At 41.8% G+C, this 13,655-nt stretch overlaps 1 protein-coding gene across 8 annotated transcripts in view; it reads right to left on the reverse strand.

Annotated features, from left to right (window-relative positions):
* The window catches only part of LOC105463909 (nuclear receptor subfamily 6 group A member 1), a 259,220-nt gene that overhangs the window by 31,137 nt on the left and 214,428 nt on the right, over positions 1-13,655 (reverse strand). For all 8 annotated transcript variants that reach the window (XM_071078319.1, XM_071078318.1, XM_071078321.1 and 5 more), the window contains one exon: positions 6,719-6,961. In XM_071078319.1, the coding sequence (XP_070934420.1) occupies positions 6,719-6,961 (243 nt within the window). The remainder of the gene's footprint in view (positions 1-6,718; positions 6,962-13,655) is intronic.

A 13,655-nucleotide genomic window follows, 5' to 3' on the forward strand; every position in this document is an offset into this window, starting at 1 on the left:
CATCATGTGCTCTTGATATTATGGACTAAGAAGGACACAACATCATTTCTATGGCATTCTTGTGAAAAACGCATAACCTGCATGTAATTGTGAGGAAACTGACAAGCCCAAATTAAGGGATATTCTACAAAATACATGAATACATGACCTATTTGCTTCAAAATCGACAATGTTAATAAGGACAAAGAAAGACTGAGGAACTATTTCAGATTAAAAGAAACTGAAAAGACATAAAAACTAAATATAATGTGATTTCCTGAATTGGCTTCTAGATCAGAAAAAAATGAAATTGCTATAAAGGACACTGGGATGAATGGCAAAAATTGAGTAAAATCTGCTAATAAGATAGTATTGTGTCATGTTAAATTTCCGGATTTTGATAATAGTATTGTGATTGTTAGAAATAAGAGGAACACTGCCTATGCCTCACTCTTAAATGGCTAAGAAGGTACACACATGCAGGCGCACACACACTTACTTACCTGTGGGAAGTGGGGAAGGTGGGGGACAGAGAGAGAGACACAGAAAGAAGAGCAAGGGGGAAGGGGGAGGGAAAATAATAAAACAAATAGGATGATAAAGCAAATGTGGCAAAATGTTAGCAATTGGTGAATTTGGGTAAAGGGTATATGAGAATTCTTACTACTGTTGCAAATTTCCTGTAAGCTTGAAATTATTTCAAAATAAAACAGAGCAAAATTTTAAAGTCTTAATTTAAAAACAAACAAACAGACCTTTGGCCGGGCATATGCTCATGCCTATAATCCCAGCACTTTGGGAGGCTGAGGTGGCAGGATTGCTTGAGCTCAGTTCAGCTCAGCTGAATTTGATCCTCAGTTCAAGACCTGCCTGGGGAACATGCTGAAAACTCGTCTCTACAATTTTTTTGGTAGAAAAAATGTAAAAAAAAGTTCACAAGGAAAATGTAAGAAATGTAAAAAAAAAAAAAAGTTTGTAAGGAACATGAACTTTGATTTCTTTAAGATTCTGCTCAAATGTTATCCCTCCTTGAGATTTCTCAGTGCTTCATGCAGACCTCTGTGTTGTGTCCTGGGGCACTTTTTACCCTGGTAAAGTGACATGGCAATGCCATAGGATCACTGTCTCACAATGCCATTCTGCAAACATCACCTCCTCCAAGAAGCTTTCCTTGACCTTTATACTTTTGAACTAGTTAGCAAGTTATGAGACCACAGAGTTAAGGAAATTTTTTATTTTTTCACATAATTACTTAACTAATATGAAATCCACTCCCCATTCCCACCCACCACGAAGCTGACTGTATCTTCATTTCTCCTCTTACAGTATTCTCCCCATCCCACTTCCTGCCATGGCCCTCCATCACAGTCAACCCATCTAACCAGGGAGCATCCTATCACTACTGAGTCATTTGCTGAGGGACCAACAGAAAAGTAGGACTTGATCATGGTCCTTGAGGGGCTCATTGTCTAATAATGAGGGAAACAGACGAGTGAACAGAGAAAGATAACAAAAGGTGACCAGGGTTATGGCAGAGGGCATGCAAAAAAGCTGTGGAAGCACAGGAGGGTTATCTGGTGGGGGGTGGCGTCAGAGAAGGATTCTTAGAGGATGTTACAAATAAATGCTGAACCTTGAAGTCAGGAGTAGAAGGGTGACTGAAACCCTCTCTTCTTTCAGGCAGATGAAACCACATGTGCAAAACAGGAAACATCATTGGGTTTTTGAAGAACTACGATGGAATGCAGATTGTGAGTGGGGAACACCAAATGGAGAAGGAAAGGGATCAGGTGGCTGATGCCAGTGTCAGAGGGGCCTTGAAAATCACCTTGAGGAGCCTGACTTTATCCCGAAGACCGTAAAATGGGTAAGAAACATACATGGGGGATACTAGTGCAGTAGTGGGGATGGACAGACAGGGTCCAGTCTCCATTCACCACCCTTCTTTAGATCTTCCTCATTGCTTTGCTAATTTAATGACTTTTCTGACCAGTCAACTTCTAGGTCTGAAAAGACACTCAGTTCTAAATCCAAAGATGGAGGACAACAGAGAGCTGTCTCTCACATAGGTGAAAAAGCCCCAGTCACAAATGGCAGCTGCATTTTTTTAATAGTTAATTTTTTTAATTTTAAGGTAAGTTTAGACTTTATACAAGAGTTGCAAAAATAGTATGGAGAGTTCCCATATACTCTCCTCCTTTTAACATTTGACATAATCATGGCTAGTCATCAAAACTAGGAAACTAACTTTGGTACAATACTATTAACCAAAGCACATACTTTATTTTGATTTCTCCAGTTGTTTCACTGATATCTTTTGTTCCAGAACACAATCCAGGGGCCCACATTACATTTAGCTGTCTTGCCTTCATAGTCTTCTCCAATCTGTGACAGCTCAGTCTTTCCCTGTTTTTTGTGACTCTGACACTTTTCAAATGGGTATATTGTCAAATGTCAGTTATTCTGAAGAACGTCCCTCAATATGGGCTTGTCTGTTTTCTCAGGATTAGACTGGGAGTGAACTTACCTCTGTGTGTGTGTACATGTGTGCGCTTCTCAGTGTTTCATATTGGGGGTATATACAATGTTGGTGTGTTTTATTGGTACTGTTAATCTTGATCATTTGGCTACAGTCATGTCTGTCAGAATTCTTTAAATAAACTTACTATTTTTTCCTTTGTAATTACTATATATTTGCAGACTATGCAAATATTCTGTTTCTGTTTACACCAATGCCACTTACTTAGCATCCATTAAGATCTTGCTTGTCGCAATTATTACTGTGGTGTTCTAATGGTGGTTTTTTTTTTTTTTTTTTTGGTCTGTCACCCAGGGTGGAGTACAATGGTGTGATCTTGGCTTACTGCAACCTCCGTCTCCCAGGTTTACCTTAGCCTCCAGAGCAGCTGGGACTACAGGCACATGCCACCGCGCCCAGCTAATTTTTATATATTTTTTTTTGTATAGACGGGGTTTCAGCATGTTGCCAAGGCTGGTCTTGAACTCCCGAGCTTAAGCAATCCACCTGCTCTGGCCTCCCAAAGTATTGGGATTATAGGCATGAACCACTGTGCCCGGCCCTAATGGTGATTTTTTTTCTATTTCCCTCATTCCTTCTACATTTATATTTATATTTTTAGAGATGGAGTCTCACTATGTTGCCCAGGCTGGTCTTGAACTCCAGGGCTCAAGTGATCCTCTTGCCTTGGCCTCCCAAAGTGCTGGGATGACAGGTGTGAGCCACTAAGCCTGGCCTCCTTCTACATTTATTAATCAGAATTCACTTAAAAGGAAGAATGATCACTTCTCTTTATTTACTCACTTACTTCTTTCAGTATGAACTCATGGATATTTACTTTATTATTTGGGTTATAAACTAATCCTATAGTTATTGTTCCTCAAGTTGTTCCAACGTTGGCCATCAGAAGTTCTTTCAGGTTGGCTTCTGTGCCCTTTGATATGCTTCCTTTCTTTTTTTAGAAAGTACTTCCTAATTTGCTGGCACCTTAAGATGCTCCAGGATCATTTTATATTTCTCCTATCCCAGCCTTAGAATCAACCAGTTCTCCAATGAGTCCTCATTCCTTTCATTGATATTTGGAAGCCAAGATCTGGGTGCTGGGTGTACTCATTGCTCCTGGGGTATCTGCTTCTAGCCCCTCTCAGTGGCTAGAGCTTGGAAATACACATAGGTACACTAACTCACCTACCCACACACGGTATCTATGTATTTTTAAATCTATCTAAAACATTAATACATATTGACACACTGATTCCAATCTGGCACCAGGGGATTCATTCTAGCCTTCTCCTTTGCTGATTTATAACTTCTTTCTTTCTCTGATGTGAGAAACCTGACTCTCATTGTCCACAATATATTTACTTGCCGATTCTACTCTAAATGAAGTAGCGACAGAATTCCTAACACATAACCTTGAGAGAAACAAATTTTACAAACTATAGAGTGCTTTGTTTGTATGTAATTCTTTGTTTTTAGCCTTACAGTATACAGTAAAAACACTTTTCAAAGGTTAGCTCCTTTTTTCTCCAACCCCTTAAGTGTGGTTATGTGACTCATTTCTGACACTAGCTAGATTCATTTGTCACAGTGCGCATTCTTTCTCTCTGCCCTGTAACCCCTACAATATCCTAGCTGATTAAACAAATTTTCACATGTAGTAACATTTACTTTTTTGTGGTGTAAAGTTCTATGGGTTTTGACAAATGCACAGAATTATGTGTCAACCACCACAGGTCCATACAGAATATTCCTTACCCCCAAAATACTCCCATGGCAACTGCAATTTTAATCCTGCTTTCGCAGCACCAACCAGGAGGTGGCAGGGTTTCTCTCCCTGATGCAGACTTCACCAGGCAACTGGGTCTGCCTGCTCTGCGTGCAAACAGTCCTAAGGAGACAGCTCCCTGTCCCTCATACTCCATGTGTCTTCTGGTCTATGGTCAGAGGGGTTATAAGGTTAAGTTTCTTCTTCCCTAAAACAGGTGAGTTTTGCTGGAAGCCTCAGAATCTCACACTTCAGCTGAATAAGCAGGATGATTCTTCAGAGACAGTAGTCAAGAAGACAACCCGTAACAACTAAGCTTTCATAAGATACTCACAGTGAGGGCAACAAAGGGAGACGAGAAATGTGGAGGCCAAAACCAAAACAGGGTGAGGGCAAGAAGTTGACAGACTCTTCAAGACAGTATGTGTTTGGTATTGGTGGCTGGAAAAGATTTCAATAAGAGGAGACTGACAGTGGGGAAGGAAAAAGATCTCCAAGTAGAGGAAAAAACCTGAGTACAGGCACTGTAAGGCATCCCTGAGGCACAGTATTCAGAAATGAGTTAGAAAGAGAGGCAGGGGACAAACTTCGTAACACTTCAAATGTCCTACTATGGCATTCATCATCCAATAAACACAGGGTGTTCCAACATGTAAACAACTACGCCACATGGTAGACATGTGAAGCAGTATATTTTCCGTGTGGTCAGGTACAAGCTCTGCTTAATAACAAATTATAATTTAGTAACTATTAACTGTCAACACAACCACCCCTAAACTAACTACTGCTAAATCATTTTACCTCCCTAAGCTGTATCTGTAAACTGGGGATAACAGTTAATGACAGGGTTGCTGTATGTATTCAGTGGTAGAATATATATATGGAGGGTACATAAATAAGTGCTCAATATTAGTATTTATAATAAATTATAAATCACCTAAATTTATCTAAATGCCCTTCCACATCTCTCTTACTTTTCTTCATGATGGGCAAGTTTTTAAAAGGTCCTTCCTATCTCATACACAATAAAACCAGTCTGAGTACATCCGGATGTCTGCATTCATAATGCTATAAAACCAGTTGGAATAGTTCACTTTATCTGACTAACCCCCCTATCCCTGAACACTGCTGCTATGGACCCCTAATACTTTGCTGGGTATTTTGTATGTTATCATACTTAATCCTGTAGAGAACTCTGAAGGGCAAGTAACATACTACCTTAAAGGTAAGATAATTATCAGAGATATAAAGCAAACTTCCTAAGGTCACAGAGCTAAGAGCTAGTCTGTTTGCCTCTAGAGCCTCTCTTCTTTCTGCTGAATGACACTGCTCTATTCTACTCTCTACTCTCCATGGGAATACCACTCTAGGCTTCTGACACCGGCCCTTCTCTCTTATGTATCTAAGCTCTCTGTGGGTGATTTCACCTCTGGACTACACTTTTACTACCACCTCTGTGCCAACAGCTCCATGAAGCCTGTTTGCAGGCAGGGCTTCTCACGTCAGTTCCAATCCTATATAACCAACTTCCTTGGTGGACATCTTTTTGTGTCCCTCTCAGGTACCTCAAACTCAGTATTGCCAAGGCCAACATTTTGCCCCATCCTTTTTTTCTTTTCTTTTCCTTTCTTTTCAGAGGGTCCTGTAGAGAAATCACCCTGCTTTTTAGTTTGACTCCCCCCCCCCCCTTTTTTCCTCCATAGTAAGGTCATTACTCTTAATCCACATCCTCAACTTCAACTTCTGGTGCTGCTCAATATTCACTATGTCACCAAGTTCTATCAGGTGAGTTTCTTCAACGTCTCTCTGTGCCATTATTTCCCCCGTTCCTTCAGTTCCTTTAGATTTCCTTCTAGACTCTACTAAAAACTTTCTAGATGGTTTTTCTGTTTCCCCTGCCCCAATTAATCCTCCAAAAGAGTCCTTCATATCCATCCTACTAGAACGTCAGTTTATTCCTATTATCTCAGGCTAAGGGCTCTTGGAAAGCTACCCAACACATCCCAAACTCCTCACCAACCTAGCCACAGACTTCTGAGCATGCCTAGTCTCTGAGTACACCATGGTTCTAGCAAACAAAATGATACCGCATTCAGAAATCTCCTACCTCATGCCTTTTCATCCAAAAATTTCTACTTCTGTCATCATTCCTGAAATAATTAGTGATGTATATTAATGGCAGTTAAGACCTGATTGTTAAGTGAGTTCTTGGTCACACAGGGCTTGTGCACTCACTCCCACAGAATCCTTAACATCTCACTAGTTTTTTCCCCTCCACCTAGTTTAGGAAGTTCTTGTAGGCAAGAATGGTTCCAGATTCATTTTTGGTTAACAGTACAAACTGTAAGGCCTGATATGTAGTGCAAGCTTGAGAAATAAGTAACTAAACAGCTGACACTAAAGGTAAAGTTTTGAATGAAGGATGGGCCATCAGCGCCATGAGCACCACTCACCCTTCCGGTTCATCCCCATCTGGAGGCATTTGAGCAGGCGGCAGTACTGGCACCTGTTCCTCTGCTTCCGAGACATGACACAGTTCTTGTCACGACTGCATCGATATACCCGTTTGTTGCAAATGCTCCGCTTGAAAAACCCTTTGCAGCCCTCACAGGAGATGATCCCATAGTGCAAGCCTGTAGCGCGGTCCCCACAAATGAGACAGGTTCGTTGTTCAGCCCGATCATCTGGAACAGAAACTGATCATGTTCGAGTTAGAACACAGTGGAAATAATGGTTTTAAGCCTACAGTTCCTAAAGTGAGCAACTCTCTTCTGGGTAGATTAAGACCACCACTATCTCCAGGCTAAAGGGCAAATAGGGGGCCCATCTTTGGAGCTTTGTCCCAGGAGTAGTCCCTGTATCTATGGTTGCAGATACCACAACACAGTCTACCTAAACTCTTTCTCCTGGGTTTCATCAACACTTGGATCAGTATCTAAGACTGAAACCTACAAAGTATCTTTGACTCCTCTATCACCCTCACCCTGCTCATCTATAACCCATCAATTCTACCCTGTAAGAGCATGGTAAGGATTACTTACCATATATGTAAGTGCCTCACACATGATATATAGCCAATAAATGACAGCTGTAATTAAGTTCTAACCATGCCCAACTAAGCCAGTCAGCCAGACATCCAGTCAATAAATATTTACTGTGCAACTCTTCTATCCCAGGAACTGCTGTAAGGCATGAATATGGCAGTGAACAGAAGTCCCTGGTGAAGCTTACACTCTAGCAGAATATCTATTCTGTGTCCAGGCCCTGTGCTAGGACATAAATAAATCGTCATGATCCCCAGAGTCATGGAACTCACTGACTAGCAACAAACAAGTTACTTGAGGAGGAAATTCAGTATAGAGTATAGCTCTTCACCTCCTCTTCCTTTAAACTGCATTTACTCAGGACCAAGCAACTGCTAAAGAGCAGGCACATGACAAAAAAGCACCCTGTGAACTGTGATGTGAAGCTATGCCAGCAGGTACAAGAAATCACCAGGGAAGGTTCTGATCAGAGGCCAAGACAAGAAATCAGATATTTGAACCTCACTCCTGAGTAAGAGGCAAGGTATAATAATCAAGAACGTCATTAGAGAGCCAGGCGTGATGGCACACACCTATAGTCTCAGCTACTGAGGAGGCTGAAGCAGGAGGACTGCTTGAGCCTAAGAGTTTGAGGCTGCAGTGAGCTATGACTGTACCACTACATTCCAGCCTAAGCGACGGCATGACCATGTCTCTTAAAAAACAAACAAAAGCGGCCGGGCACGGTGGCTCACGCCTGTAATCCCAGCACTTTGGGAGGCCGAGGCGGGCGGATCACAAGGTCAGGAGATCGAGACCATGGTGAAACCCCGTCTCTACTAAAAATAGAAAAAAAAATTAGCTGGGCGCAGTGGTGGGCACCTGTAGTCCCAGCTACTCGGGAGGCTGAGGCAGGAGAATGGCGTGAACCCGGGAGGCGGAGCTTGCAGTGAGCCGAGATCGCGCCACTGCACTCCAGCCTGGGCGACAGAGCAAGACTCCGTCTCAAAAAAAAAAAAAAAAAAAACCACAAACAAACAAAAGCAAAGGCACGTCATTATACCATGAATTAGAGACCCCTTATAATTAGAGAGATTCTAATTTGAATCCTAGCTCTGACACTAGCTGGGTGAACTAGGGAAAAATTGATCTTCTTTACTTTTTTCATTTCTCTCATCTGTTAAATGGTGATTATAATAATACCTATATCCCATGGATAAAGTTCTCATTGCAGTGTGTGGGCTGTAACAGACATTTGATAACTGTCAGCTATTATTTTCTTTATTATTACCCCAGCAGGTACACATCTAATGTGATAATGACATTCCTGAAAAGAAAGGCTTTTGAAGGCAATGTTAACGGAGGGTCATGGTAGTATACATAGGAGGGATACAGAGAAAGGAGGAGGTTTGCATTTCTGGAGCCCTTATTATATGCCAACTTTTGAGATGATTCTTTATGATTGCCATCTGTAGTAAGCAGAATAATTGCGACCCACAGATATCAGGTCCTAATCCCTGGAACCTGTAAAATGCTACCTTATAAAGGAAAAAGGGTATTTGTAGATGTGATTAAATTAAGAATCTTGCATTAGGGGGTTATTCTGAATTATACGGATGGGCCCTAAATACAATCACAAGTGTCTTCATAAGACAGAGGCAGAGGGAGATCTGATAAAGATAGTAGAGAAGAAGAAACACATAATATGCAGAAGAGAAGGCCATATGAAGACAGAGGCAGAAATTGGCTACCAACCAAGGAATGACGGCAGTCACCAGAAGTTGGAAGAGGCAAGGAACCAATTCTCCCCTAGAGATTCTGAAGGGATTGTGGCTCTGCAAACACCTTCATTTCGGCCCAGGAATACTGATTTTTTTTTTTTTTTTTGAGAGGGAGTCTTGCTCTGTCGCCCAGGTTGGCGTGCAGTGGCTCAATCTCGGCTCACTGCAACCTCCACCTCCTGGGTTCAAGCAATTCTCCTGCCTCAGATTCCCAAGTAGCTGGGATTACAGGCACCTGCCACTATGCCCTAATTTTTGTATTTTTATTAGAGACAAGGTTTTACCATGTTGGCCAGGCTGGTCTTGAATTCCTGACCTCAAGTGATCTGCACACCTCAGCCTCCCAAAGTGCTGGAATTAGAGGCATGAGCCACCATGCCCAGTCTGATTTTGGATTTATGGCTTCTCTTCCAGTAAGAGAGTAAATTTTTGTTGCTTTAAGGCAATGAGTTTGTGGTAATTTGTTAGACAGCAGCACAGGAAACTAATATACCTTTTTTTCTCCCCCCCAAACAGGGCAACAGGCAATATTACAACTTGTCCAAAGTCACTCGGCAAACAGCAGGTATTCAGAGAAGTAAATATATGAAATTATACAACCAGGGAAATGGAGAACAACAGATACGGAAAGACTGTCTAGGTTCTTGAGGACTCTACAGTTCTTGGTTACAGACTTTTCTAAGGCTTGTATGCACTACCTGTGATAAAACAGCACAGTGACAAACTGAAGTAACCACGTTATTATAATACAATCTTCCTTTTTTTCTTTTGGGTTTTTCTTTTTCTTTTTTTCTGAGACAAAGTCTTACTCTGTAGCCCAGGCTGGAGTGCAGTGGTGCAAACTCCGCTCACTGCAACCTCTGCCTCCCAGGTTCCAGTTCAAGCAATTCTCCTGCCTCAGCCTCCTGAATAGCTGGAATTACAGGAACATACCACCATGCCCGGCTAATTTTTGTATTTTTAGTAGAGATGGGGTTTCACCATGTTGGCCAGGTTGGTCTTGAACTCCTGACCTCGTGATCCACACACCTTGGCCTCCCAAAGTTCTGGGATTACAGGCGTGAGCCACAGTGCCTGGCCAATCCTCCTTCTTTTCTTTCTTAAGTTAAGTGAGTTTCTGTTGTTTGCAAAACAAACAAACAAACAAACAAAATACAAAAAACCCTATTAAGAAAAAAAAGATACCCTATAAAAATGGCCCTGGTGTAATGAGTATTCCTTTCATTTTTCCTTTTGAAAGCATAAAGAAAGCTCAAGATAAACATTATAGAAAAGTTACAATAGCAAATTTTAAAAATGAAAACAGGTAAAGCCAAAAAGGCAAAATGAATAGCATAAAAATAGCACCCACTATGTTTGAGATGGGATTTCCTAGAGCGCTGAAAAGGCCTGGAAATGAAATTGTTGGGAAATCATGATTGGCTATAGAAGAATCTAAATTTTCTAACTTTAAAACCTGCAGTGTTCTTTTAGGTATGATTATAATGTAAACCAGAGCCTTATTAGAATAGACTTAAAAACAGTTATAATGAATATATCCACAAGGACCACACCTTCCTTTCTTCACTGATATGATTTCACTGAACACCCACCACAGCTAGGTAGGCTTTACTTCACTGACTCATGTAATCTTCAAATCCCATATATAGGTGGGTACAATTGTTATTACCCTTTTGTAAATGATGAAGTGGAGGCTCCAAAATGGTTAAACAATTTGTCCACCTACAAAGTGGCTGACCCTGAACCACCAGTATCAGAACTGAAGTTCAATAACCTCTTCATAAAGCATTCCTATGGCATTCTGTGTAGCACCTGGATCCAGAGCAAAGAACCCACAGAATGACAATCAAATACAGACCTGTTAAGAACCTGCTCATGTCTCGTAACACTGCTTGCTTTTCTCATGATATACTTTTTAAAGGGCACACTAAAGACTAAAGGGCCATATTTCTTTAAGGAGCCTGGAGTCCTAGGACTGCTTCTCTGTCTCACTATAGCTATTCTTACTGCCTGCCATGTTTGGTTTATTCAAAAAATGGTCTATGCCATGGATGAGGAACTAATTCAAAAGGGAGTTTCTCAATGGTAAAAAAGAAAGGCTCTCTCCAGATCAATCTAGTAGCCCTTCAAAGAAGCATTTGGAAAACTTCTCTCCCAGTATGTGAAAAATAACAACCACAGAATCAGCTATTGTTAACTGACTATTTAGGTGCTATGCTCTGGCCAAGCACTTAACATACATTATTGTGCTGAATAATCACAATTATTCCTAAATCAGGTGCCCTCAACATTTTACAGATCAGGAAATGGAGGCCCATGAGGTGCTATCACTCCCTAATAGTCATCCAGCTAGTAAGGGAAGGCTGGAAGCCCCAAAAGTCTATGTTCCTAACCATTACATTCTTTGGCCACAGCAAGGCAAATCTATACATTCTACATGCAGGTAAGTCGGGCCCTTCCCCACTGAAAACCAACCAACCAACCAACCAACCTAAAAAGCCAAGGTCCCCCTTTGTAAATGAACAAACTGAAGCAAATACCCCTAATCGTGCCTGGCCAGATGTCAGATACAGATTTCTGCACCTCCTATTGGCCAAGGATTTGAAGGGTATTTATAGCATCTTTACATTCATTATCTTGCTGGCATCAGGCCAAGGTAAGGGTTATTCTTATCTTATAGATAAGGCAAAAAACATTCAATGAGAACCAACTCTGTACCATGCAATGTGCAAGAAGTTTTTACATACACTATTCACCGCAGTAATTTCGAGAGGTATTATTCCTATATTACTGAATCTGGAATCTTAAGAGTTAGAAAGAGCCTTAGAAATTGCCCTGAAGAGATCTTTACCTAAGGCATGAATTCCCTCCACAATGTTCCAAGACAAAGAGTTGCCCCATCCTCTTACTTAACACATCTCCAGTGACTCCATAAGGCACTTCATTCCATTCATTCTATTTTTAGACAGTTATAATGGTTCAAAGGCTTTTCTTTACATGGAGCCAAACCTGAAGCTTCCCCCACTGCCCTGAATAATGTGTTCATGGGTAAAAAATAAATGTACAATCTAACCTAACTCATATATAAACGATTTAGAGATTTAAAGATAATAGGCCGGGCGCAGTGGCTCACGCCTGTAATCCCAGCACCGGGAGGCCGAGGCGGGCGGATCACGAGGTCAGGAGATCGAGACCATCCTGGCTAACACGGTGAAACCCCGTCTCTAGTAAAAATACAAAAAATCAGCCGGGCGTGGTGGCGGGCGCCTGTAGTCCCAGCTACTCAGGAGGCTGAGGCAGGAGAATGGCGTGAACCCGGGAGGCGGAGCTTGCAGTGAGCCGAGATCGTGCCACTGTACTCCAGCCTGGGTGACAGAGCGAGACTCCGTCTCAAAAAAAAAAAAAAAATAAAAATAAAATAAAATAAAGATAATAATGGAGTTTTCAGGCCGGGAGCGGTGGCTCACGCCTGTTAGCCCAGCACTTTGGGAGGCCAAGGAGAGTAGATCACCTGAGGTCAGGAGTTCAAGACCCGCCTGGCCAACATGGCGAAACCCCATCTCTACTAAAAATACAAAAAATTAGCCGGGCATGGTGGCACGTGCCTGTAATCCCAGCCACTCGGGAGGCTGAGGCAGGAGAATTACTTGAACCCGGGATGCAGAGGTTGCAGTGAGCCAAGATCGCGCCACTGAACTCCAACCTGGGTGACAGAATGAGACTCCATCAAAAAAGAAAATAATAATAATAAAATAACGGAGGATGGGTGTGGTGGCTCATGCCTGTAATCCCAACACTTTGGGAGGCCGAGGCGGGCGGATCATGAGGTCAAGAGATTGAGACCATTCTGGGCAACATGGTGAAACCCTGTCTCTACTAAAAATACAAACATTAGCTGGGCGTGGTGGTGCTCGCCTGTAGTCCCAGCTACTCTGGAGGCTGAGGCAGGAGAATTGCTTGAACCCAGGAGGCGGAGGTTGCAGTGAGTTGAGATTGCGCCACTGCAATCCAGCCTGGTGACTGAGCGAGACTCCGTCTAAAAATAAATAAATAAATAAAAATTAATTTTAAAAAATTATAATAATAGAGTTTCCAATTGTGATTTTTTTCCTTCTCATTTCTTAGTCTTAATGAATTATATAGTATAGGCCAGGAGCACACTTCGGGAGGCCAAGGTGGGCGGATCATGAGGTCAGGAGATCGAGACCATCCTGGCTAACATAGTGAAACTCCGTCCCCACTAAAAATAAAAAATAAATAAATAAATAAATTAGCTGGGAGTGGTGGTGGACACCTGTAGTCCCAGCTACTCAGGAGGCTGAAGCAGGAGAATGGTGTGAACCTGGGAGGTGGAGCTTGAAGTGAGCCGAGATCGTGCCACGGCACTCCAGCCTGGGTGACAGAGCAAGACTCTGTCTCAAAAAAAACCCAAAAAACAAAAACAAAAACAAAACAACAAAAAAACCCCACCTCATATCATATCAAAATCTCTTTTAAAATGAAGTATCCAGAACTGAATGATTTTTCTTAATATCATTTAAGACTGAATTAATTTTGCTTATATGTTTCTGCAGCTAGCAACACCA

Source organism: Macaca nemestrina, chromosome 14, assembly GCF_043159975.1.
Source record: "Macaca nemestrina isolate mMacNem1 chromosome 14, mMacNem.hap1, whole genome shotgun sequence".
NCBI lineage: Eukaryota > Metazoa > Chordata > Mammalia > Primates > Cercopithecidae > Macaca > Macaca nemestrina.